At 44.4% G+C, this 27,696-nt stretch overlaps 1 protein-coding gene across 8 annotated transcripts in view; it reads left to right on the forward strand.

The window, feature by feature from the left end:
* Tbc1d1 (TBC1 domain family member 1) overlaps positions 1 to 27,696 on the forward strand; it is a 180,973-nt gene that overhangs the window by 123,631 nt on the left and 29,646 nt on the right. For 7 of the 8 annotated variants that reach the window (XM_076938528.1, XM_034508887.2, XM_034508890.2 and 4 more), the window contains 3 exons: positions 786 to 925; positions 17,602 to 17,787; positions 23,275 to 23,436. In XM_076938528.1, the coding sequence (XP_076794643.1) occupies positions 786 to 925; positions 17,602 to 17,787; positions 23,275 to 23,436 (488 nt within the window). Of the gene's footprint in view, positions 1 to 785; positions 926 to 4,875; positions 4,990 to 17,601; positions 17,788 to 23,274; positions 23,437 to 27,696 lie in introns of those variants that run through there. The other variant, XM_076938531.1, reaches the window with a different exon arrangement.

The raw sequence follows: 27,696 nt of genomic DNA on the forward strand, positions 1-27,696 counted from the left end.
TCCAAGGGCCTGCTCAAACTCTCTTGTGAGTGGAAAGAAAATGAATGAGATATTTATGTATTAAACAATTATACTTTGTTTTATAGTTTACAGCTAAAGGTTTTAAAGTAGGCAGCAGCATCAGTGATTGTATCATTAGTTCCTTGATGGTTCCCTAATTAAATTATAGCTGCTTTTCTGTTGTAGTGTGCATGAATGGGGGTGGGGTGGGGTGGAAGGAAGGCTTGGGGTGTTGTGGATGTGTGTGGATGCTGTGCTGTGTAGGTGTGATCTGGGTATGGATGTGGTGTGGCTGTGTGGTATGCTGTGTGTGGGTTGTGCTCTGTGTGTGTGTGTGCATGCGTGTCTGTGTGTGTGTCTGTGTCTGTGTGTGTATGTATGAGAGAGAGAGAGAGAGATTGATTGATTGTTTGATTGATTTGTGGTAATCATGGAGATAACAGGCTGGGGCTAAGGAAATCAGTTCCACATGATGGCTAGTGTGGATTGCGGTTCTGGTGACAGTGCCCCAGCTAGGTCATGTTTCTGTTTTGAAGTAACACCGAGAAAGGCTCAGTTGGAAACTATGGTCTATGGAGCATACTTGTCAAATATCTATTACAATAGCAGTGGTACAGGGCATGTGAACTTGTTCTTTTCACAGTGTCCTTTAAGAGTACTGACCCACTGTGACTCTGATTTGGCTTCTGTGGCTATCAAGCGATCTGTTTATGGAAAGATAGTCAGCTGAACTATAACTCTGATGCCTCCCCAGCACTCACGGATCAGCCATCTTGCCATTTTAGGGACTTTGAATCCAAAGCAAACCACCTGGGTGACACAGATGGGACCCCCATGAAGACCCGACGGCATTCATGGAGACAGCAGATATTCCTCCGAGTGGCCACTCCACAGAAGGCGTGCGATTCTCCAAGCAGATATGAAGGTAAGGCCACCGAAGGCTCACCCCTCGTGAACACCACAGAAATTGTGCGAGTCCTGCTACTGGGAGGGAGGGAACATGGGCCATTTGGCTGGAGTGTCACAGGCAGTCTCTGAGATGAAATTAGGGAAGAACAAAAAGGCCACTTAGGACCCTGCTCAGCAGCAGCAGCAGCAGCAGCAGCACAGACAGGGACGAGGGAGGCCCTGGAGCCCTTCCTTATTCAGACTACTTCTCCCCAGAGAGAACCTCCAGCTGGATGGAGCTCTCTAAAGTTCTCATAGTAGCCTAGGCTTCTGACTTTTGCCACACCAAACAAGGGAACAGAGTACTAATTAGAAACACTTCCTGTGTGGGCGTGTGGTGCTGAGACAGGGTCTCACTGTGTGGCCCTGGCTGGCCTCTGACTCTATATTAGACCAGGCTGGCTTTGAACTCAGAGAGATCCACCTGCCTCTGCTTCCCAAGAGCTAGGATTAAAGGTGGATCTCATCGCTTCAGCAAGTATTTAAAGTTCATAATTTGAGAAAGAAAATCATGAAGTATAGGTAGAAAACAACCCCCGTGGTTCCTTGTACAGCTCAGATACACCATGATTGTCCATTCTGTGTTACACTCCACACTCCAGGAGTCCAATCTTGAGCCACACTGAGAGGGAAACCTTACTGCTTCCTTAAGTAAAAGAAGGGCAGGGACATCTCACACCATTCCTTGCTCCTAACACAAGCTTGTAGTCATTTTAAAAACATGGTGTTTGCTGTTCAGTGGTGTACTACTGCAAGAGCGGTGGTATGGTCTGTGAACTAGGGGTTCTGATGTTATATCTGAGCCAAATCCTGGGGGAGGCTATTAAGTTTCTAAGGACAAAATTCATAAAATAAAGGGGAAATAGAATGTGAACAGTGAGGTAGTGATGAAGAAGTTAGATTGGACAAATACCATCAGAAACCTATCTAAGGAGGGGTTATGTTGTACTTACAAATTCATTGTCTAGTAAAGCCAGGGAAACAACTTCAAATGTATCTGTCTCCCACCTGTGCTATGGATAGAACCAGGTCCTTGCACATGTCAGTCACATCGTGAAATGAGATGCTAAAAGCTGCTTGGTGGCTTAAATATAAAGTCCAGGGCTTACTGATGCTCCCACATGGTGGTGGCTGCTTACCATTGTTGTCTCTGAAACCCAGGGAAGCCACTGGCTCTCTGGGTGAGGACTTGTGGCACTGAGCATTTGAAAGGACCATACTTGGTAAAGTATTCACTCCATCCCGAGTGGTATCGCAAGAGTGCTAGTAAATCAGAACAACGCTGTGGTAGGTTGGGTGTGTTCAGGAATTCGTCTGAGGGCATGGCTGAGGGCACGCAGACACACTGGCTTCTCTGAGTAGAGGACAGAGATGCTCCACCTTCAAATTAAGTCTCTGGTTTTAAGAGCCTCACTGTTGTTCCTACCATAGACAAATGGGCAGTGGTGCACTTGTCCCTGGGAAAAGTTGTACACACACTTGTCTCTAATTGGTTTGTTTATTCATGGATCAGAGCATGGATTTCACTACCTTTAATGAGATTGGGGTCCTTGGTGATCTTGTTGAAAGGTAGATTGTTGAGGTGGGACTGGCTGCATCCCAGGCTCTTCCTCCATTTCTGAAAGGCTTTCTTTCCCACTGATACTGATGTGAATAGTCCATTTTGAGTAGTTAAGGCTTAGAGTAAGCAGCCACAGTGGCCATGCTCTGGGTCTTCAGGCATGGCTAGTCTCTCTGAGAGACTGCTCTGGGTCTCTGCAGTCTACACTCAGGCCTCCAAGGCCCAAGAGCCTCCAATAATCTTGGTTCTTTCTCAGTGACTTTCTTGTTTTCTTTGTGATGGCAGGAATGGAGACAGGGCCTCCTGCCTGCTGGGCCAGTGCTCCACCGCTGAGCTGCCAGTGACCTTAGATGAGAAGGGGTGTGTATAAGGAAACAGGGTGCAATGGGGAGCCGTCATATGGACTAAGAGGGTAAACACAGACCTGGGAAAGCTGCCATCTACCCTCGTCCTCTGCAGGTGGGCTTTGCCCTGGGCTCTGCTTCAGAGATGCACTGTCTACACAAGTATGTTTTCCTCACCTAATTGTCAGCACAGCATAGGATGCTGGAAACCAGCTTTTAAAGACTGTCTGTGGTGCCTGTCCTCTAGTTTCGTTTCTCAGCATACCATACAAAACGGAACACTTTGTCTTTATGAAATAAGTTTTGGGCAGCTCTCTCTCCACTTGGAATGGAGAGAATCTTTCTGTTCTGTTTGTGCCAGGGAGCAGTTTCAGTCTTCATCTCGTTCTTTTCATTTAAATATTTCACATCACAGTGTGTATTTCACAAAAAATAGTGCCCTCAGATTCTGACATGGCTTGTGAGTACAGCTGGGTCAACCCGCCCTACTTAAAGCATGCAGAACTTTAGGTTAGGTAACACATGAACCGAGATGTAAACAGTTAAGGCCAAACTAAAGCATGTAAGGGATCATCGGTGTGACTTCTGTGCTAGTCTGCAAAAGGTAGGAAGCACTTAGTGACTGATTTGTTTTCAAGAATTTAAGATTTTATTTCAAGAATTTATGTACTTTGGGGAGATTTTAATGGCTAACATAATTGAAATAATGCAAACACCATATCCATCTCTGCACAAGAATTTTCTCTTGATCAGGGGTGTGTCTTTCACTGGGCATCACAGCCACCTGGGGAATTTGTTGTTGAGACTAGGTCAGCCCAGGCTGACCTTGAACTCTAGATTCTCCCTCCACTTCTGAGTGCTGACATGCCACAGGTGTGCCACCTGCCTGGTTTTTGTTGGTGGTAGCTTGTCTTCCTGGTATTTGTTCTGCTTTTTAATGTAGTATTGAGGTTGGACTACAGGCTACATGCCTGTGGGGCAGGTACTCTACCAGCTTAACTTTCTCCCTGGTCTTCCTGGGGAGATTCTTAAGTGCCCAAGCTGGACCTATCCTCCCACTCCCGAGTCACGGTCAGACTTTCGTGGGTTCTTTTCCTTTCAGAAGCTCTGAGGATTGGGATTGCTGCCACATCAAGACCAGTCAACCTCGGGTGACTGGAGAGCCTGTCACCACTTGGTGGCAGTGTTTCTCCCTGGTCTTGGTGGCTCTGCTCTCCTATTCCTAAGAAAGAACTTGCTTCCTTCCCCCAGTACTGTTCTGTTTTAGTTGTACTTCTGCCCACTTGCAACTTATTTGAATAGGGAGTTGTGATTTCTGCAGGACTTTATGGGAAGAGTCTCTCTTTCTCCAGGATTTTATGGCAAGGGCAGCAGCAGATAGTGTCCAGTTGACAGATGTGATTAGTTTTTTTAATTACTCCTCTTGGAGATGGGGTTTGGCTCTGTAGGGCTTACTTGGAAACCTCTGCCATAGCCTCCTAGATACTGGGGTTCCAGCCATGTGCCACCTCCCCTGGCAAGATGAGGTTTTGTTCAATTTTATTTAACTTTGCTTTTCTGTGCTGAATAAAGACCTATTTTGAAATGGAGTTTTTTCTAGCCAAGGATTTGATTGTTCATGTGAAGTTTTTTTGTTTGTTTGTTTGGGTTTTGGTGTGTGTGTGTGTGTGTGTGTTCCTTGGCATATCATTCCAGAAGCCAGAAGCCACTGTGATTGACTGCTCCTGCGTTTAACACTGCTAAGCTAACCCTGTCAGCTTTTCCTGATGGGCCTCTGGAATTCAAACAGCAAGTTCTTCCACTCTGTGAAGTGATCTGAAAATATCGTCACCCTGACCACTTGTGCTTACTAGCAAGACTCGGGGACAGAGCTAAGGCTCTGTACTGCAGCGTAGGAGCTGGATGTCATGAGAGTCAGGTGACCAGGACTTGACTGCAGCACCCAGCTGGCAGGGACGTCCTTCTTTGGGTCAAGTGACTGCTCAGAGCATGCGTGTGTGCCCAGGATAAAGTCCAAAGTGGAGAGTTTTGAATTGTCATTCTAAATTTTAGTTTTGAGGCGAGGACAGAGTCTCACATAATCCACACTGGCCTTGAACTCTGTGTAGCTGAGGCTGGCCTTGAACTCCCAAACCTGTGAGTACTGGAATTACAGATGTGCTTTTCTTATCTAGCTTAGTTTGTTACCATTAAAGGTTTTAGTAAGCTGTTGAAGTGTTTAAGACTGTGGCAAGAAGTTTACACAGTGTTTTCAGGGGAATCAAATCTGTGGACTTAGTGAAGGCTGGGTGTGTCCAACCAGGTGCACAGAGTCTCCATGACCTGCAGGCACTGTCCTGTACCCACAGCTGCCCTAGGGTGAATGCCTGCTGACATTTGATACTGCACCAGCCTGCTGGCCTCCAAAGCTGTATACCCTACAGCCTCCTTAGGTACAGGGATGGCCCTAAAGGGGAGGATTCTTTCTTTGGAAAAAACAGCTTGTTTAATTTTACTTAAAAAGCAACTCTATTGAGATATAGTTTGTACACTGTACACATCACCCATTTAAAGCCCACAGGTATTGCTATCTTCAGAGATACAGTCATAGTCCTGAGCAGCTATCACTATAGTCCAAGTTTAAAAGCCCTTAAATCACTAGATAAAGAATTTTCTGACCATCACTGAACAGTCCATTGACCCCACCACTTGCTGACAGGCGATCACTAATCTACCCTGTCTCAGTGGATTTGCTTATCCTGGACACTTTCTATAAATACATCCACAGAATTTGCTGTCCTCTCTGCTGGCTCATCCCACTTGATGATTTCTAAGTCTTCTGTCATGTCAGTGCCTTATTCTCTGATGGAGACTAATGCTCTGACCTTTAGACATGTTACATTCTGCTTAACATCTCCCAGTCAGTAGACATCTGAGTTGTTTCTACTTCTTGGCTATTAGGAACAATGCTGTTCTGAGCATTGATGGAAAAGGGTCTTGTGGATGACCATTAAGAAAGGGAGTTAGGACTCTGGATGTGACACAGTGGTAGAGGTTTGCCTAGAATACATGAGATTCTGGGTGTGATCCCAGCCCTGAAAAATAAAAAAGCTTTAATTGTAAGTTGGTTCAAAACCCCTTCCCATGGTAAGAGCCTGCAGTGCTGACCCACTGGGCTGGTCCTGCCAAGAGAGAGCTAGAGGAAGGGGTATTGACAGTTAGGTTCTTGCTGCTGGCTGGTCTTGTTTGCTTTGCTTTCACTTCAGTCTGATTCTCTTAGGTCCTGGTACTGTCCCCATGGAAGCCTGATCTCCAAAGAGCCTGCCTTAGGGATCCCACAGCTTGCCTTCACCCTGGGAACCAGCCAGAGGGTCATGGGTTAGTGGCATTTGCAAAGTACCACATCTCTTTCAGCTATCCTTAAGCTTAGTACACCCCAGAATGCTTTGGGGGAGTTGTAGAAACAGGCTACTGGGCATCACCCCAAAGTTCTGGAGATTAAATTATTTGGGGAGGAACCCTCAAGCCCCAGTGACTTACAGGAAAGGGCCCATTAAAGGCGGTGGTGGCGCACGCCTTTAACCCCAGCACTTGGGAGGCAGAGGCAGGCGGATTTCTGAGTTCGAGGCCAGCCTGGTCTACAGAGTGAGTTCCAGGACAACCCGGGCTATACAGAGAAACCCTGTCTTGAAAAACCAAAAAAAAAAAAAAAAAAAAAAAAAAGGGCCCATTATCTTCTGATCTAAAGTCGGCTTCCAAAAGTTGTAAGTGAACAGTAAAATAGCATTAGAATGAAAAATAGCTATATCCTATAGCAGATTGGGTGCCATCGAACACCCTGTTTTCTTTGCATGAAACTCATTGAATAATAGCAGTAGCTGTTGTAATTATCCCCAGTGTGTCTTAAGCATTTAGTGTCTCTGCTTTTACGAATACTAAAATTCTTAGGTGTCATTACTCATCCTTAAAACAATGGTGGGTAGCTTGAATGATGTACCCACAGCTCCCCCTGTTCTGATTAGTTAATGCAGCTAAGTCCCAGTCAGTTCTGATTAACATTAAATTCAGTCTCTAGTTGTACAGATGAACTGTTCACAGTTTTAAGAATACATACCCAGGAGTTTTGACTGGTTTGCTCACTTCAGCTAATAACTGATCAGAGTGAGCCTATGTCACAGTAAAAGACCATGCCTTGACTTGGAAGTTTTACGGACTTACCTGATAATTCTCTAAGCACACATTTTAGGCATTACCAGGACCCTCAAAACTCTGCGGGTGGGGATTAGAATCTGCCTAGTAAGATGGTTTCTCTCCTTTACATTTAAAGGAAGGAATGTTTGTCTCTCAGAGATGGTGATGCTGCGAATGCCCTGTGCGTGGGCTGGTGGCTCCAGGGTTACAGCTCCTGGCACATGTAGCGAGCTCTTGCTTTTGTAAAAATCCCGAGACAAAGCCAAGAGATGCATTATGCTGTTGTCTAAATGGACTTTTCCAAGTAAATTCATTTTAACACTTTCATACAAATGAAAATATTTGCAGTCTAAGTCCTAAAAGATTTTAAACATCTTTTACCAAAGCAGGAGCACTGTAATTATTATGGTCTTGCATGATTATGAATGTTATTGGAAGTGGCAAGTGATACATTTTATAACTGAGAGAATACTGAATTTTCCACAGAATGCTGACAACAGGCTCATGTGCTGTCAGAGTGTAGGCTCTGTTTTACCAGGATGAATCCAGGATGTCTGGGATCAACCAGTTTTACTGTCTTACCTCAGTCCCCATTCTGGGATTGTGTGTTGCAGTTCTGTCTTCCCCAATTACCAAGAGAAAGTTTTTCCTTTCCCTTTTAGTGCCAACCTGTTCTCTTGCCAAGGCTTGAGTTTAGGGGTGTGGTAGGGTAGAATAGAAGCATTTGGCTTTCTCAGCTCTGTGAGACTTCCATGGGGCCTTGGATTTAGGTGGGAAGGTATGGGGGTGGGAGGAGAGGGTTCCTCCCTTTTCCAAGTTTTGTTCATTTTTATCAATGCTTGCAAAGAAAGAAAAAAGTTGGAGCCCACCATTAAAGCAGGCATACAACACACTGAGGAAGTCTCTGTGCCTCTCCCTAACTCTGCTGTCTCAGTGACGCCTGGTGTCTGTCCCCATGAAAAAAAGCAAGCTGCATGCACCTAGCCCATGTGTTCTCTCAGCACATAACTAGCTCAGTGGATTTCCTTTATTCTGTTGGGTCCCTCCTTACATCCTGATGCTCAGTTTGCTTTGTCCTGCTGGTATCTCATTCCCAGCCTCAAAATTGAGATCATTTAGAGATTGTGTCTGAGCTAATGCACAGTGATGTAACCACAGAAAGATTCATTTGTCTCCTGTGAGAAGTATGGCCAAGAGGAGTGTAATGGCTATTTCTCGTTGTCAGCTTGACTATGTCTGGAATGGACTGCAATCCAGAATTGGAGAGCTCACCTGTGAACTAGATCGTGAGTCTGGAAGGCACAGGTTCTGACCTGGGTTTCTTCAGGCATAGTGCCTATGAAAAGCTTAGGCCCAGGCAAGGAAGTACACACCTTTAATCCCAGGAGGTTAGCAAGGAGATTTGAGTTCAAGGTAGGAGATCCTGCTGCCTTGTCTGGTATTTGGATTTGGGGAGTCGGAATGGGGTAGAGCCTGAGGACTGTGGCACTGCCAGTGTGGAGGTCTATCTATTGCTCCTGACCTGAACGTTGGAGTGTACGTTCAGGCAGCCATGATTTTACACCAGTGATTTCTCTGGCCCGTGGATGATTTCTTTTGTCCATAATGTACTTTCTGCTTATTTTGTCCCCTCAGCAGGCAATCCATCATGTGGCAGATTTCCCTGCATCCTTTCAGGCCACCTCAGTGCCAACATTTCCCCCTTTCCTCATGGGACATAGTTGGTCTCTCTGTTCCTACTGTTCCCTTACCAGCTTCTGATTGTCCCTATGGGCGTGCTTTCTTTCTTACCTCTGGCTATTTGTGGTAACCCAACGACTCTGGTACAGCCATTCAAATGTAAGAATAAAGTAACCACACTTCAAAGCAACAAAAATTTAGCTCCTCATGGTAACATCCTTTTAGGTGCTCAGAGGCCGTAAGTGAGCTCACACAGTATTCAGGAGCACAGGTTTAGAATACACCCCTGCACCCAGTTCTATGGTCTCATCCGGCAATCTCCCTGCCGTTCTAGATTTGCTGCCCAAGAAAGATCTAAGGAGATTTCTCATTGTACTGTCTGCCACTCAGAAGTACTGATATAAGCTGCAGAGCCCAAGTGTGTGTGTTCTCTGCTCGCCGCCGTGGTCATCTACAGGCAGAGTCAAGATTGCCCACACTTCTCCCCAGAAGTAGCGTTGCTGAGAGTCTGTGATAGATATCAAGTGTACCACTTTCAAGGAATCCTAAAATCAGGTGAGGATATTGAAAGTCATCTGTTTAACTTCCTTATAGTTGAAGAAGCTGAGGCTTGAGGGAATAGAACCTATTGGTCACCATACCTTTTGATAGTAGAGTCTTCTCTCTGATTCTTACCTCTTTGTGTGGCTGAGTGTCACCAAGCAGCTTGTCTTCCTTGAGCCTCTTCCTGTTTCATTTCCATGTCAGTGGAGGAAGTTGTTGTGGACTTTGTAGCCGTCTACTGTGCTCTCTGTGTAGCTGCACCCAAGAGCACTCGGGAAACAATGGAGGAGTGTAGACTTGTCTTCTCAGTGGCTATTGAACTGTAAGATCAGCAGGTGACTCCAGCTGGTTCACTCATGTGGGTACTGGGGACCAAAACTTCGTCCTCTGTACGAGCAGTGCATGCTCTTAACCACCAAGCCATTTCTCCAGCCCCGTGAGACTACAGACACTGACGTCAAGGAAGGTGGAAAGATTCTTTTTGTACTTAATTTCTTGTCATCAGTACCCTGAGGCTATATATTGTAATAAGTTCTTCATGATAGCCTGGAGTTTTTTTCATGTTTAAAAAAAGAAAAAAAAATTTTGATTTATTGCCTCATTTTATGTGTGAGAAGACTGAGACCCACAGCCCCGATGTTCACAGTAGCCCTTCATCTGTCCTTTACTTAGAAGAATTGGGGTCAGTGTTCAGTGGGGACCATTTACAGAACAGCCTGTCAGAAGCTCGGAGATGGGCTAGCAAGGGCTAGTGGTGCTGCCCTGCTTTTCAGCTCTCAGCCCTGTGCCTGGCCCCTGTCTCTGCTCCTTGTTCTGTAAGGTGTGTTACCAGTCACTGTCTGGAGCTGTGAGGGGCAGCATTGCACAGCGCATCAGAGCTCAGATCTTCCACACAAGGCAAAAGTGAGAGTCTTCAGAAAACAGTGGGGAACTTTCAACACACATCCACATGGAGATCCTGAGCTCTGTACTGCTGTGATTTCAAGTACCAAAGTGATGTGACCTTTGGGAGGGCTGCCTGCTTGCAGAAGTCTTCATCATACCAAGCCTCTTGTCTCTCATGCCCTCCTTCCCAGCTGTGGTGTTTCAAGGGGCATCTTTAGGCTCTTTTCCTCTGCCCTATTCCAGACTGTAGGCCTTTGTTTTCTTGGTATGTCATGCGGCAAAACAAAGCAAAACTCCAAGCCTGATATGAGAGGGCACTCCCATAGTCTCAGGAGGCTGAGGCAGGAGGATCAGAGAGTTCAAGGGCAGACTGTACCACACTGCAAGACTTGTTTAAAAGAAAAAAAAAACCTAAAAAGTAAAACTCCATGCTAGTTACTGATACCAACTGTGATTATAATTCTGCTATTGGCTTCTGGCCATTTGAGAGAAAGTGGGTGACCTAGGAGATAGATACTTGATCAATTGGAGAGTCAGAGTAGTGTCCTGGTATTGACTTATATTCTCTCCAAAATGATTTTTGTTGTGTAAAACACATACTTACACCTCAAAGTGGTTAAGATGGTAAGTTTTGGTTATGAGTTTTCCTCTAGTAAAACTGAAACTCTTAAAGCTATTAACACCCTACCCCTATCCCGAGCCCACACTAACCTTTGTTCTACTTTCTATTTCTATGAATGCAGCTACTTTAGATGCTTCCTTTGAAATCATTCAGCGTTTGTCTTCTTGTTTCAGGTTTAATTAAGTAGTTTCCTTTAGCTGGCTTATGGCAGGTTTTCCCTTTCAAGGTCAAATTATACCTGTTGTGTTTATCTGTCACATGTGGCTTTGCTTATATTGAATTGACTTTTTGGGTACCCATCTCTTAGCTGTTATGACTAACACTGCTGTGAATCTGGGTGCAAATGCCAGAAGCGGGGCACCTGATCATACGGCCCTTGTATTTTCAGTGTGCCATCTTTTCACAGCATCAGTGCCTTCATACAGCCCTTGTATTTTCAGTGTGCCATCTTTTCACAGCATCAGTGCTTTCCCGGTGCCCTAGGGTTCCATTTCTACACACATACCCTACCTTTGCTATTTTCTGGTTAATTTGGTAGTGTTCAGTCTAGTGGGTGTGAGGTGATGACTCCATTGTGGCTCCTGTGACCTGTTTAGCTAACAGTGATTTTGTGATGTCCTTCTTCATCGTATGTGCAGGTATAGCATGGAATAACGGCAGAATAACCTGATGGTAGGGATATGGACCAGTCAGTGGAAGCTGTAATCACGTAGGATGCAGACAGACTCATTTCTTAGGCATTTTAGAAAACAAAAGTAGGCACCTCCCCAACAAATGGCAGCCACATTGTTCAGCTTTGTTTTCTGACACAAACTCTTGCAGGTCAGGCCAGCCTTGTACCCGAAGTCCTCCCGAGTGCTTTGGATTATAGCCTTTATGGCCACACCTATGTTCAGCTCACTTCTAACATCACAGAGACTGTCATTTTTGCAGAAGAGTCATATTGTCTAAAAGAAATCTTCCGGCCCCTTATACAGTCAGTGGTCATTTGCATGGTTGTCTCAGTCTGCCAGCTGCCTCAACAGTTGAGGATACCCAAGGAGGATGCTGTCTCCTGAGTTGATATGTCCAGGATGTTTGCCCTGTCAGGAGCCTCAGTGCTGTGTTTTCCATGGAGAGAGGCCACAATTTCACATTTAACAAGCTGAACATTATTGGGCTTGGGGGAAGAACTGGGTCCACTATGTTAAACTTCTTGTTTCATTGCATGGACTTCCCTGTCCCCTCTCCCCAGCAAGCACGAAAGTGTATCCCAACTCTCAGGCTTCCTTTTATGGAGTCTAACCTTCGATCACACTCAGATAAGCATTGTGTAATAGGTGAGCAGGACATGCCTGCAAGGAGGGGGGTGGGGGGTGGAGGGAGGAGAGCAGCAGAGGTCCTGGCTACAGCTGTGAGCCACTCAGGCCTGGAGTTCTACTTCAGGCCTGCAGTCCAGCAGTGACTTAGCTAAAGATCTCTGTAGAATTCCGGTTGTTACGTAGCCATGGCTTTTCTGATTCTAACCTTACTCAAGAATTTCCTCCTACACTCCTCATGGGACTCTCTCCCTGAGATTCTTAACACTACCTGCTTCCCAGTCCTACTGTCTTCTCCTCTCCAGCACTAAAATATGTCTGCCCAGCATGGGCTGCGATGTGCCACTGCTCAGTCTTTGATTGCTTCTGGACATAAAGCTTCCTCTCCAGAGATGAATCCCTGGTGTGCACCCCAGCTTGCATGTTATGATCCAGGGGTCATGATCCCCCTGCTTCAGAGCCTTGGCCTAATGTGCATATGCTCAGGTGCTTCAGACTCTGCACCCCATCAGGGCACCTTAAAGAAGTAGTTACTGGCCAGAGAGCTACTCAGAGTGCAGTGCTAGCAAGTGTTACCACGCAGCAGCAGCTCAGTCAAAGGCCAGGGGAGAGTATAGGGAAGTATCGGGAGTGCATAGCCTCAGGAAGTAGCGACTGTAGCAAACCTGCCCACTAACAGTGGATGTCTCATCAAAATGTACAACTATGTAAGTGTGCAGATAAATATTTTAGTTTCCCTGGCCCAGAAAGGGAAATTTGGACTTTTTTGAGCTGTTATGTTACAATCTGCTTGTCCTTCCCACCCGAGTTCAGGCCATCCTTTATGCCTCTGAGCTCACAGCACACCATCTCTTCTGTTTTGTTTAGAGAGGTGGAGGGGGATCTTTTTTATAAAAAAACGCTTCCTGAGTGCTGATCAAGGGCTTCACCATAGAGGTGTGCCTCTGGCCCTTGAATAGTCTTCACCATGTCCTAATGAACAACGTAATACAGGTCTAAAATGTTTAGGACATGGTCCCTGCCCTGGGATAATGCAATGGATTTATCATGTTTGCAGGACTCCTGTCTGTCTGTGGGAGTAGAATGAAGGGGCAGTTGACAAGGGCCCTTGCCACTCCTAAGGGTTGAATGTTTGCTCCCTCCCAGATGCCTGTGGTGAAGCCCTGGCCCCTACTGGATAGGACATTAGGAACAGCTATAGAAGCCCAACAGCTCTGCTCCCACTATTCCCCTGCTCCCACCCACTTCCTAGCTCCCCACTACTCCCAGCCCTGGCGTATTTAAAAGTATCCTCACTCTTCCTCTTCTTTCCTGCTCCATAATTTAATCCCTTGACCCTTTCGGGGTCTCCTTTTAGCCTTCGTAGCACCTGTGCCTTGGCTGGGAGAAGCTTTAGGATGAATAAGGAAGTGGGTTCTTCACTGGTTCTGTTCACCATGCCTCAGTAGAAACTGAGAAGCAGTAGAAACTGAGCAGGAGAGAGTCCGATCTCCTGGCCATACCTTTCCTGGCAGAGTGTGATGGCTAGCAGCATCCGGGTTTGCAGAGGCCAAAGCTGGGAAGAGGTGCACAGCAGTGTGTGTGTGTGTGTGTGTGTGTGTGTGTGTGTGTGTGTGTGTGTTAGAAGCCCTCCTCCAAACAAGCTGCTTCACTGCACTTGGCTAAATAACATGGGTTGGGAAATCGTGCCCTTACTTTCTATAGTATATTTTTCTGTTGTCTTGAATGACTCATTGGTTTCTGTCCCTGACTATTTATGTTCTGATCTGGAGGTTTTTTTGGAAGGGAATTTATTATTGCTCAGTTCGTGAGGGTGGTAGATTTGGGTCAGTAGGGAGGGGCCCCTTTCTGAATGCATTTCTTAAGAAAATGGTAATTTTAATCTGAGTTCAGACAATTGCCTTTGACTAAGATAATGTGATTTGGCCAGTGTTTGAAAAGACAGATATATTTTTATACTTTATTTAATAGTCGTGGTGCACATCATGGGTAGAGTCATTGTTTAATCTAAAATTTATTTAAAGGTACCCTTGGGGCTAAGAGGTCAGTTCAGTGGTAGAATACTTTACGAAACCCTCATTAAGATCTCCAGCACTGCAAAAATAAAGTAAATCCAAGACATGCATGTTGTCTCATGTTACAGTGTCACGTAGTATGACACCACTAGTTAAGGCAAACATGAAAATTTAACTGCAGTGAACATGCTGAATGCCCAGATCCTTCAAACATGTTTGTGAATTAGAATTCCCAGTTGTGTAAGCCTTATTTGCTGGATCTACCCTAGAATTTATGATTTATCAGGCCTTGGTGTTTGGGACCAAGCCTGCATTTCTCACAAGCTCTCTGGGCTGCCTCTTGCTGACACTATTAGGCCATACTCTGAGAAGCAGTCCCAGGGGCTCAGCTCATTGCCACTGCGACCCGCATGCTATCGGCTGGACTCAGGCAGGTTTCATCTTCTGTGCCCCTGGTAAACTGCAGGACGAGGAGGCTTGATCACCAACTGTAGTCCTGGACATCAGCAGTGTAAATGATGAATGCTGACTGTGCTGGCATCTTCTTCAAACTCTTTGTTGGACCTAGGGTGGGTACCAGGAGCTAACCGCACATGGTCCCTGCCTCAGGCTTTCGGGAACAGAACTTGTGGCATGTCTCCTTTTTACTTCTTCACTGCACATGTATCAGGGTGGAGGTCTTGCTTAACAGGTGGACCTTTGTTTGTTGACCCAACTTACCAACTTGACCTATTTCTTACAATATACCGGCACCTCTTTCCTTTCCCTGGTCTCTGTGGAACACTTTGTGGCCTCTGATTCTATTGGCTGCTTTGTCCATGCTGCACTTGACAAGGGATAGCTTTCCCTGGCCTTGGCAGCTGCCTTTAGGACTTGGGACTTGACTGACCCAACCCCACAGAATAGCTGTTAGGGTTGGCTCGTTCATCATTAATGGCCCTCTGGACTCCTGTCACCCCTGTTGACCTGTCTTCAACCACTCCTGACATTGTCTGGAACGGGGCCCACTCAGCAATCTCCTTGGGAACAGAACTTGATTTTATTTCACCATTGTTTTGGGCTGAAGTGGATGGATGCTTGGTCACAGGTGGATTAACACTGAATCTGCTTCTTATATGTTGCTTATAAAGTTATATGTGTATAGAGGTATGTATGTGTTAAATATCCACCTATCTCTGTAGATTTCAATGAGGGGAGGGGATGGATGGGTGGATGGATGGACGGACAGACGGATGGATGCATGGATGGACGGATGGATGGATAAACAGACAGATTATGTAATTTAAGAATAAAATTGTTGTAGACAGCCACAGCCTAGTCGCTTGCTACTAATATAACATGCTCTACAGAGCCTTGCCATGTTCTGTCCCTCTGGTTTCTTTGTTTTCTGCTCAATTTTCTCAAGATGTTCCAGGCTGCCCTGGTTCCCTTCTCTGATCCTCTTATATTGTTGCTGTTTGGGGTTCAGAGTAGTGGAGAGGCTTGCACCAGTGCTGTGGTAGCAGAGGGGTGGTGCCTGGGACCCCAAAAAGCAGGAGCCGGAGCAAGAGCAGGCATCTTGGGGCAGGGGGACATGACCGTAGAACTCAACTTTGGTGGTGGTAGTGGGGAGTCAGGCAGCCAAAGAGGCTAAAAGGCCATCCCAGCCCTCACAGGAGAGATTGTCCATCCCTGACAAGTCTGTCCCCATGATCTCCTTCAGTTACTTTATTACTTGAGCAAAGACTCCGAGTACTATATTGAAGAGAGTTGAAGAGGCTAGATGACCTTGTCTTCTTCCAAATTTTAGTGGAACTACTTTTGAGTTTCTCCATTTAACTTGATGTTGGCTATGGGCTTGCTGTATTGCCTTTATTAAAGTATGTCCCTTGTATTCCTAATCTCTTCAGGATTTTTATCATGAAGGGGTGTTGGATTTTGTCAAAGACCTTGTCTGCATCTAATGAGATGACCATGTGGTTTTGCCTTTCAGTTTGTTTCTGTGGAGAATTACATGTATCAGTTTACATATGGTGAACTATTCTGTCCTCTTTGGGATGCAGCCTACTTGATCATGGTAGATGATCTTTTTAGTGTATTATTGGGTTCAGTTTATAAGTATTTTTATTGAGAATATTTGCATCTATGTTCCTAAGAGAAATTGGTCTGTAATTCTCTTTCTTTGTTGGTTTTTTATGTAGCTTGAATATCAGGGTACCTGTGGCCTCATAAAACAAATTGGGCAATGTTCTTTTTGTTTTTTGTGGAGTAATTTGAAGAGTATTCACATTAACTCTTTGAAAGCCTGGTAGAATTCTGAATTAAAACCACCTGGCCTGGGCTGCTGCTGCTGCTGTTGTTGTTGTTGGAAGACTTTTAATTACTGCTTCTATTTCATTAGGAGTTATAGGTCTATTTAAATTGATTATCTGAGCCAGGCAGACAGTGGAATCTGTATACCTGCTTGCTTATTAGATTGTTTTTTCTGGGCATTAATTTCCTTTTCAGGCAACTTTGCGTGTCAGGATAAGTGACTACCCGTATAGCCCAGTACCACTAGTGTCCTGCACTTGATTGGGGGATCTGATAATAGTCCCAGCTCACTGTCTCTTAAATATATTTAACTTTCTCTGAGTATCTATTGGGACAGTGAGGGTGCTTGTGTAAGCCAAGCTTCTTCTTTTGTTCATGCTGGATCCCTGGGGCCTAACTGTGACAATGGAAACTCTCTCAGACACCTATCCCTTGTTCGTTTGTTGTTATATCAGCTTGTTTTTAAGTATAAAACTAGATTTACAAAACTAAACATGAGAGTCTCAGGGTGGTTATATTACATAAGTGATTATAGAAACATAATATCAACTGTATGATCAGTTGTTATTAAATAACCCCCAAAAGATCTTAAACCCTAAAAGTCTCTTCAAACATTTACCTAACTACTGAAGCTTTTGCTTCCTAGTTAATGTGTCATTTATTTTGTTTGTGACTCATACATAATTTATTGTGAATATTAAAACATAATTTTAAAATCACATTTATTTATTTATTTATTTATTTATTTATTTATTTATGTGTTTGTGGGGGTTGGGAGCAAGCATGTATATACCACACAGCACTCATGTGAAAACCAGAGGATAATTTTGGGGAGTCAGTTCTTTTTTTTTTCTTTCATGTGCGTTGAAGAGATTAAACTCAGGTCTCCAGCCTGGTGACAAGTACCTTCACCTGTTGAGCTATATTGCTGCCCCCAAACATAAATTTTACATTCGGTGATATTATGTCTTAGCTAATTGAGCAGAAATTTTTGAGTTGGTAAATCATTTAAATACATATTGTTTGTTGTTGAAAAAAGGCAGATCATTTTGAGGCTGGTGGGGTGACTCAGTGGGTAAAGGTGCTTACTGTCCAAGCCCAGTACCCTGAGTTCAGTCGCAAGGATCCACGTACAGGTAGAAGGAGAGAACTAACTCCACAAAGTTGTCACACACCCACAAATAAGATTTTAAAAAGAAAGAAATACCATCCTGCAGTGTCCGTCCTTTTTGTTTGTTTCCAGACTATTCTGAGCTGGGCGAGCTCCCTCCACGCTCCCCTTTGGAACCAGTGTGTGAAGACCGACCATTCGGCCCCGTCCAGGAGGAAAAGAAGAGGACATCACGGGAGCTCCGAGAACTGTGGAAAAAGGCCATCTTGCAACAGATCCTGCTGCTCAGGATGGAGAAGGAGAATCAGAAGCTACAAGGTTGGTCTGGAGAGTGAAGCTGAACAAAATTGATGCTCTTACTTAATCCTTGCACACAGGATACAGTCTTAAAAACAACAGGCAAGGCGCCCTTGCATGTGTGGATGCCTGTCATCTGTTTACTTTTTCAAAGAAATAGTGACACCATTTACTTTGCAGACATTTAAAGTGAGTCTTACCATCTGTCACATACTCCTGTGTAGCATGAGAGGCATCATATCTAGAACTTCTGAAATAGAAGCTGCCATGTAAGCTCTAACTCGCAGAAGCCATTTTTATTGGCTGGCTGGCTGGCTGGCTGGTTGGTTTTGTTGTGGTGGTGGGTATATGGTTATTTTTTCTTTCTTTTTATCCCCAACTATAGTTTCTGCCTGAGTAATGAAAATAGACTGATCCTATATGAATCCTTAAGATGTATAATTCCATTTTGTGTGGCTGCTCAGTGAGTTCCTGGGTATCAAAATGACCATTATCAAAATGACAGGGACTTGGGAAGTTTAGATTTTTCTAAACCACTGCCTTGATTTGAAGTTGTAAAGATTCTGAGTGGGAAGTCTGAGTCCACCATCCCAAAGGGAGGCTAAGCTGTAGTAGGTTCACTCACGGTGCCATTCCGTAACACAGGTGTGGAATTAGTGTGTTTCACTGAGCAGTATGCTTGGTCAGAGGTTTTTGTCTTTAAATAGGACCTGAAGCTAGGATAGAAAGTTACTAAGACACCAGCTCTTAGGAATAAACTTTCAGAATGTGTTATGTCCCATGACGCCGGCTAGAGCTCTGTGCAGCTCTTCTTAGCTAGTGTCGCAGTGGTAGGTAGATGTCCTCCTCGTGGTCAGGCATTGTGAGTTACATCAGCACCATACACAAGGAATACAGCTCCTGCTGCTGAGAAGGGCACAGTCGCTGAGATGTCAGGTGAGAAACATAGACGGTCCTCTTGATCAGAAGGAAGTGACCTGAAGTAATAAGGGCCTGTGATGTGATGTAGACCAGAAGTTGGAACAGCTGCTTAGAGAAGCCGGTGCTCTCTTGCTCAGAGTACTGCAGCTCAGAACAGGTTGTTTAATCAGGGTGTGGTGAGCAGTTTTTAACAGGTCAGTATTAAGCTTTTTCCTATTTTATTCTTCTACTATGTGTGTATGTGCTCATGTGCGTGCGTGCGTGCGTGCGCGCGCGTGTGTGTGTGTGTGTGTGTGTGTGTGTGTGTGTGTGTGTGTGTGTGGTGAGACAAAGAACATCCAAAGATACTACTGAGTTCTTTCTGGGTTGACCATCTATCTACTGCAGGGCATAGGGCCTGCCCTAGTAAATCCCATGAGACTCCATTGGAGAAAACTAGTTTTTCATTTGCCAGTTGTTATCAATTAGAGGTAACTTCTGGGTTAGGGATGGGGGCTTACGTCCACTTCTCTTGGCCCTGGGACCCATCTGGCACAGACTCGTGCAGGCCCTGTGCATGCTGCCACAGTGTCTGTCAGTTCATATGTAGATGAGTCCTGATGTGTTTAGAAGGCCTGCTTGTTTCCTTGGTGTCCCCTATCTCCTCTGGCTTTTACAGTCCTGCCTCCTCTTCCGGAAGGTTTCCTGAGCCCTGAGGGGAGGGAACTGATGGTGACCTCCTGTTTAGAACTGAGTGTTGAAGCCTCTCACTTTCTGTACATTGTCTGTCTGTGGCTCGCTGTATCTGTTCCATTTACTGCCGAAGGAAGCCTGTGCTTAGTCAGGGAACTTATTTATTTGCTTTATTTTAATTTTTAATTTTTTTTAACCTGTGGGTTCTTTGTGTATATATTATGGCTTCCAATTTTGTTGTTGGTTTTATGGGATTCCTATGTGTGTTTCTGTGTCTATATGTGTTTCTTGTGGTCTTTTTTTTTTTTTTTGGCTCTTTTTCTTCTATTTTGTCCTGTTCCAATTTGTTTTGTCTTCTTTTATTATTCTTTAAATGCCTGTTTGTCAGAAAGAGGGTAGATTCAAATGGGAAGACCTTAAAGGAGTTGGAGGATGGGAAATGATAGTCAGAATATATTGTATGAAAATAATCTATTTATAATAAAAGAAAAATAGAAAATAAATATCTTGTCTATATCAATATATATATATATATATATATATATATAAGAAGTTATAATAAGGATTAAACAAATAAAAATTAAAAATATTTTGTGGGCCTGTGAGACAGATAGTTCAAGGCCTGAGTTCAGTACTCAGAACCCACAGAGGAGAGGGAGAACCAACCCCTGCGGTTGTCCTCTGACCTCCATACATGCTTCATGGCGAATGCAGACACACACACAGAGGTCGGGGGAGGGGTACTGATCATACAAATGTCTTGTGGTCATAGCATTACAAGTGAGGCATCAAGAAAATGACAGCTGTGTATTTGGAGATCTTTGTTGAAAAACTGAGAAGTCAGTAATGCTCACTGTGTGGCTTTCGATGCTTAGTGCTTTTTAGCCAGTCTTGCAGGTGGCAGCCAAGTGAAATAAAAGCTGAGATATTCCTATAGGAGAGAGAAGTTGGTTGCTCTTGGGTATGTTAGCAATCATGAGTATAATTGGTGACATAGGATCAGCATCCCTCAGAAACAAAGTGTGTGCTGCTCTGCTGGGATGGCTGATGGCTGACAGACCCGCATGAGCAGGGGAGTGTCCACAGGGTTGCCTTGGTCACCTTGCCAGGGCTGTGCTTGTGCCACTGTCGACTTTACCAGGGTGTGGGCAGTGTTTGTTCTGCTGGTCTTCCAGCTTTACTGCTTGGGTTCATTATCTTACCTCTGTTTAACCTGGGATGTTTATCTTGTGGTCAAAGTGTAGTCAACTTTCTAAATTTAATACAGGAAGTGTTAATCCATTTATTAGCTTTGCTATACATATATATCACTGAGGAATAATCAGCAGTAGCAAGTTGATTGTTTCAAAATATTTAATAAGCTTGATAGCAGTGAATTGGGTTGAGGCCATTAAATATAGAAGCTAGATCAGACAGGAACCAATCAGAGGGTTCACTGTGTAAACAGAAACTATTACTCTGATTTTTTTTTTCATACACTTCTTATAAGAGGTTTAAGTTGCAAGTGTGAGTGGTTCTTAAAATTGAGCAGGATTCAAGCTGACTTGCATGCTCTTTAGTAAAGAAAATAGAGGAACACACATGACAAAGGCTTTCTCTGGCTAAGTCTGTTTTCTGCTTTTGGAATCTATCGATACAATACTAATTACTATTCTGGAAGCATTTCATCCTGGAGAGAAGCTAACCCCATCGCCTAAATCTGCCTCTCTGTGGTGTAGACACTTGGCAGCTGGGATTGTGGGTTTCTTTCCCAGAGACACAGATACATTGTCCTAGCTTTCTATTACTGTGATAAAACACTTTTTAAAAAATCAGCTTGGGGAGAAGGTTTATTTGACTTAGGTTACAGTCCATTATTGGAGAAGTGAGGCAGGAGCTGAAGGCAAGAACTGAAGCAGAAACTGTGGAGAAATGCTGCTCTCTGGCTGGCTTCCTTCACCTGCCTTGCTCAGCTTCCTTTCTTAACCTTGGACCACCTCCCCAGGGATGGCACCGCCCCATAGTTAGCTGGGCCCTCTCACATCAATCACAGGCAGTTTTCCAATTGAAAATCACCCCCAAGATGACCTTACCTGTGTCAATTTGATAAAGATTAAATAAACAAAAAAAAGACCCAGCCAGTACTCACACATCACATCTCTGCCGGGCACACAGCCCCCTGCTGTACCTTGCTGTACAGTTTCCCTATGTATTAAAATAAAGCTGTGAACAGCCTAGTGAAGGACAGCATAACTTGGCACAGACATGTCACTGCTTATCAGACTAATTCATCTACGATAACATTTTATGCCTAACTAGTGTTACAGTGTTATGCAGTCTACAAATCCATGGTAACACCTTACACCTTAAATTAGAGTTGAAGCCCTTTCAATTTACAAAGTTTTTCTTAAGTTTATTGTAGAAAATAAAGTATTATAATTTTTTCTTAAATCTCTTTAAGCATAGGGGTCATTTATTGCTGAGCCTTGGAAGTTTCCTTTCTCAGCTAGCTTACAAGGGGTGATAGTCGTTTGCAGGAGAGTTGTTGGGGGTGCGGGGAGCCTGGGGACCCAGTGCCAGGAGCTCGTCCTGCCCTGTGGTATACCTCAGAGCTGAGTACCAGCCACAGTGACCGAGTTAGTTCATGTGCTCATTGCTGTGTTGGAAAAGTCCTGCAAAATCACATGTGATTTTATTCTGTCCTGTTTGCCCCTGTCCAGGGAGGGTACGGATGTGCAGGCTCTTTGGTAGTATAGTGAAGGGTTAGGTTTTTATAGCTATGGCTCCTGCCTTAGCTGATAGGGCATTTCCCAGGCCACTGACTGTAGTCAGCAGTGTCCTTGGGAATCTTAGGCAGGGGATGCTGCAACGAGTTCCTTGGATTAAGTCTCTGGCCAAGTCTTCGCCTGGCAGTATTTGGGAGGGTGGGCGCTATGTGAGGTTCCGTGGACTTGAGATGGAGTTCTGGTTGTTTCCTGGGCAGTGTTGGAGAACACAGAGTTCACTGCTAATGAAGCCACTGGTGCTCAGAGCTCAGTGCTGGCTCCAGTCAGCCTAAGGAGCAAGTGAAGATCCTGATTTGCCAGATGTGGTGAGCTCAGCTCTAGTGACATATTTCTCATATTAGGGAGTTTTAAAAATATGAGACCCAGACTGGAGAGATCGCTTAGCGGTTAAGAAAGAGCACTGACTGCCCTTCCAGAGGTTGCCCTGAGTTCAGTTCTCAGCAACCACATGGTAGCTTACAACCATTTGTAATGGGTATCCGATGCCCTCTTCTGGTTTGTCTGAATACAGCGACAGTGTAACCACATACATGAAATAGATAAATCTTTAAAAAAAATAAAAAAATAAAAGAGATCCAGAAGTCTTTCTATTGGTAATTTAAATGTAATTCTCAACGTGGCTTTAGGCTTTTTTGGTGAGATGCCATAGCTAGCTTCAGATTTGTGAGATGTTCTGTGAAAGGGGGTCTCTGCTACAGAGAGACATTACTAATGGTTGACAAACCTACATGAGGCTTGCTCTGGATAAAGAGGAACTTAGACTGTCTCGTCAGCTTAGTGAACAAAAGTCATTGAGACTCTGCCATGCCCAGCACTGGGAATACAAGTAAGGTATTTCTGTCTTGATAGGGTAGCCATGGAAATGGACAGAATTGAGAAGAAGTGGGCATACCTTAGTAGTAAGGCCAGAAGGCCGTGTTTTGGGGTGGGTAAGAGACGTCAAGACAATTTCCTAGGCTTTTTATCTTTGTTCCATCTAAGTACTGACCAGGACTGCTTTAGGCTCTGGATGGGCCCAGTTAGGGTGGCATACATGTTGGCATGTCTAAGAGAAGGGAAAGAAGTGGGTTCCATTTGACCCATGCTGTTGGCTGCATGTGCCCAGCAACTCAGGAGCTCCTCCTCACTTGCCCTCCCTCATCTCCTCCAGCCTCTGAGAATGATTTGCTCAACAAACGCCTGAAGCTTGATTATGAAGAAATCACTCCGTGTCTTAAAGAAGTAACTACAGTGTGGGAAAAGATCCTTAGCACTCCGGGAAGATCCAAAATTAAGTTTGACATGGAAAAAGTGCACTCAGCTGTTGGACAAGGTAAGCTTTATCAGTTGCTATCCGGCTGGCCTCACCCCCTGTAATGACTAGAAGGGTGGAATAAAGGGATTTGCACGTCTAGTTTCTGTGGTAGTCTTGCCTTTTCATCTTTATTCACTGTTTTTTTCAAATGTCTCATTGATTGGTGTGGGTTCCATCACCTTTCATGATCTTAATTACATTAATTAAAATGCCCGGAAAACCAGGCACCAGTATGTTTAATAGGAAAACCTAAGGCTTAGTTGGCTGTGATGAGTTAAGTAGGAAATTAAAAAGGAACTGTGTGGGTTTTTGCTGGTTGGGTTTCCTAGGGAAACAATAGAGTGTTCAACTCACCTTCCAGGCCAGTGGTCCCGTTTGGACCTCAGTCCAGGTAAGCAGTGTCTTGTGGTGTAATCTTAAGCAAAGACCCACCCTCTCTGCGTGAGCCCCACTTGATTTTTACATTTTTCTAAAAAGATGTATTTCATTTTTAAGTTTCTCTCTGTGTGTGTGTGTGTGTGTGTGTGTGTGTGTGTAGTTATGGGTGATTGTCTATTACCTCATCCTGAAATCAAACTGAGGTCCTCTGCACGAGCAGTAAATGCTCTTAACTGCTGAGCCTTACTTTGTACACGTGGAAGATGTGGTTGGTGATGCTGGCTGTGAAAACTAAGTGACCTGAGACCCCAGAGCATGGCACATGTGACCTAGATAGCTTGGCAGGTGGGACATACAGTTGCCTTCCACTGTGGTCTGCCAGTTGGGATTTGCTTTGTCTGTAAAAAGGTGAGTGCAGAACTTGAGATGAATCTGGAAATGTTTCCAGCAGTTTGTCACGCTCGAAAACCATGTGAGTCTGTGCTTCTCAGTTTGGGTTTTTGTTTGTAATTGTTACTAGTTACTTTGGGTTGACTCACTAAGTAATAGGCTCGCCATTTTCATGGCTGTGCATCACGGTTGCCTTGTCCTGGCCGATCCTCTCCCCTAGTGCCCTCCCTGTGCCCTGCATGTCTCTCCTTGCTTTGCTCTAACTCATTTTTACTGTGTATTATAAAAACATCAGTCTGAGGCTGGCAATGGTTCTAGGAGGGTAAAAGTGCTTGTTACACTAGCCTGTCACCCAGAATTTGACCCCATGGAGTCCACACAAAGGTGGGAGGAGAGAACCATCTGCAAAGCTATCCTCTAACTTCCACATACATGTCATGGGACACATCTACACATACATTGTACACACATACACGCACATAATAAAAAAATGAAACACATCAGGCTTTTATAGATTAGAAGTTCTTAAAGAATGAAAACCTACATTTTAGAGGTTAATTTAGATGAATTTTGGTGTGGACATAAATCAGTAATGGTTTCTCTTGCTGTGGGTCTTAGTAAACACTGGTGTGAACTGGGAGCCTTCTGAGAGACGTCTGCTTTCAGTGCTGCCAAGCGCTGCTCACTCTAGTTCTGAATGAGGTTCCAGGTGTGTGTGTGTGCGTCACAGGGCCTTCCTGTGGCTGTGTTCGTTGTCCAGAGGAAGCAGCTACACGTGTTACCTGTTGCTAAGGTTACTAGAACTACACAATGTCTCTGTCATACTCTTCTTATAAAAATAAAGATTTATTTTTTGTACGTGTGGTTTTTTGCCTACATGTGTGTCCATATACCATGTGCATGTTTGGTGCCCAGAAAAGATCAGAAGAGGGTGCCAGATCCCCTCGAACTGGAGTTACAGACAGTGGATGCTAGGAGTCGAACCCAGGTTCTCTGAAAGAGTGGTTAGTGTCTTTAGCCACTGAGCTGTCACTTCAGCTCTTTTACCGTTATTAAAAGCTTTTTACTGTGTTGAGAGACACCTCAGTGAACAAAGCACTTTCTGTGCAAGTGTGAGCACTGGAGTTCACATCCCACAGTCATGTAAAACTTACACAGCTGTGGTAACTACCCATCAGTCCAGCACTCAAGAGACAGAGATAGGGTTCCCTTGGAAAGCTGGCTAGCCAGACTAGCTGGACCTCCAGGTTCAGTGAGAGACCCTGACTCGAAATAAAGCGGAGAGCTATTAGGGAAGACACTTGATGTCAACTTTGGGTCATTATATGCACATGCCCGAACCCTTCTCCCTCCCCCGCCACACACACATTCAAACAACCTCATGCAAATAATTAAGGAAATAGACAACACCTTCCACTGAGCTTTGATAGGGTGGGTTTTAGTACTCATGGGTAGGTATTGCTGGTTTTGACCTTCTCTGCCTATGGATTAAGGAGACTTAAGTGACAGTGGCCTTGGGCCCTCAGCTTGCAGGAGTTCTCACCATCATGCCAAGCTGCCTCTGGTTGAGACATGTTCTGTACAGGCAACATCTTCCAGTGTGACTCTGGGTTGGTATTTTCACCTCTTTGTATTTCTGTTTTCTGGAGAAAACCTCGCCCAACTTGATGTTGTTGCACTGTTGTGTAGTTCTGGTGGGTTTTACACCCAGCATGGCTGCTGCAGTGGGACCTTTACAGGGGCACTTACAGGAGGCTGTTTGAAAATGTAGAAAGCAGAGGCGAACATACCTATCTTTCCCTTTTCACAGTAAACTAGGCAGGGTTCTGTAGTAGCACCTCAGAAGCAATTGCTTGCTCTGTGGCAGCTGCTCAGAGGCCTGGCACCTGGGCATGTATTTCCTGTTCCATGGGGTAAGAGGGTTGATGTAGAATTCCTTTTTTTTTTTTTTTTTTTTTTTTTTTTTTTTTTTTTTTTGGTTTTTCGAGACAGGGTTTCTCTGTGTAGTCCTGGCTGTCCTGGAACTCACTCTGTAGACCAGGCTGTAGAATTCCTTTTGACCTCTCTGACTTGGCCTGAAGGAATGAATGCATGGCAAACAGCAGAGGCTTTGTCATCCACTTTCAACACCTGAAGACTTAGCAACTTCAAACAAATGGCCACTGCTCGTCTGGGTCTCAGAGTTTTTAAATGATCCCAAACTATAATTTTGACTTTTCAAGCGAGGCTAAGTCACCTCAGAGACCCTGAGAGAGAGAACAGTCCTTGTGTAGGTGACGAGACCTTTACTCCTAATAGGGATTTAGAAATTGTTCTAAGTTGCCATGAGAAGAGAGTAGCAGATTAAGGAGAGACTTGGGGGAAAAAAGGATCCTGTGGAATATTAAGTCATTCAAAGTTTGATGTGCATCAAATGATTTCTTGAAAGAAAGCATGGTACTGAATTCTAGAAGCAAGTAGCTGGCTTCTCGGATGTTGTTGTGAGGTGACCACAGACAATCAGCAGAGTGTGTCAGATGCAAACTCCACTTACCTTTGACCCAGCAACGAAATTCCCAGAAACCTGTTCTAGAAATTAACTAGCCACGAGTTATACAATAAGAGTGCTTATTGTGCTATGGTTTTAGTAGCTGAAACCAAAACAAAGTGAGCCAGCCATGTGATCATTCCATGCATATTCCAGGGAAACAACACAGTAGGCATTTCCATATGCTGAGAGTATTACAGTACTCACCGTCTCATGCACAGTTGAATCTTTCTCTACATAGAGAAACTCCCACAATGCATTTGCAGATATCTAGGTTATAGGTAGGTGAATGTGCCTCCTGGGTTATTTGGCACAGCCTGTGTACCAGCCCTTGTTCTGGTAACATAAGTCCTTGTCTTCTTTTTTCTTTTTCCTCTTTTCCCTCCTCCTCTCCCTCCCCTTCTGAAGTGTTCTGTTTTGAATGTTGGAACTGCATGTCTACTCTGGTTATGGGTGGATATTTGCTTTTCGTCTTTATACTCACATTGGCAGAGTTTTTCTCTTTACAGCAATAAGCACATATTACTTTTCACATTAGTGAAAATAAACAGTTAATTCACATATGAGCTGAGTGAATGTTCTCTTGCCTAACCAGAATTCCCTGCCTGCTGGCCTTCTGTGACCAGGTTTCCTCTTGAATTAGGAGTAAAGCAAACCTGAGCATGGGGACGGTGCTTTAGGACGTTCTAAGCAAAAGCACCGAGTCTGACTGCATGACTTCTTGCGTTACATCTCAGACTCAGCTAATCCTGCAATATGAGATTATCTGGTATTGTCTGGTAACATGGCTAGTGTTCTCTTTCTTCCCCAAATAATTCTGACAAGATAATGGGAATGATTTAGTAATAAGAGGAAATTGGACATCTCCTAACTTGGGAAGAATTTCCGGTTTGACTGAAAGTGTTTGGTGAAAAAGCCCCTCTATAAATCATTCAACACGCTGATTGTGTTATAGTTCACTGTTTGCTTTTAGTTAGTGTCTA

This window comes from Arvicanthis niloticus, chromosome 7 (genome assembly GCF_011762505.2).
Source record: "Arvicanthis niloticus isolate mArvNil1 chromosome 7, mArvNil1.pat.X, whole genome shotgun sequence".
Taxonomy (NCBI): Eukaryota; Metazoa; Chordata; class Mammalia; order Rodentia; family Muridae; genus Arvicanthis; species Arvicanthis niloticus.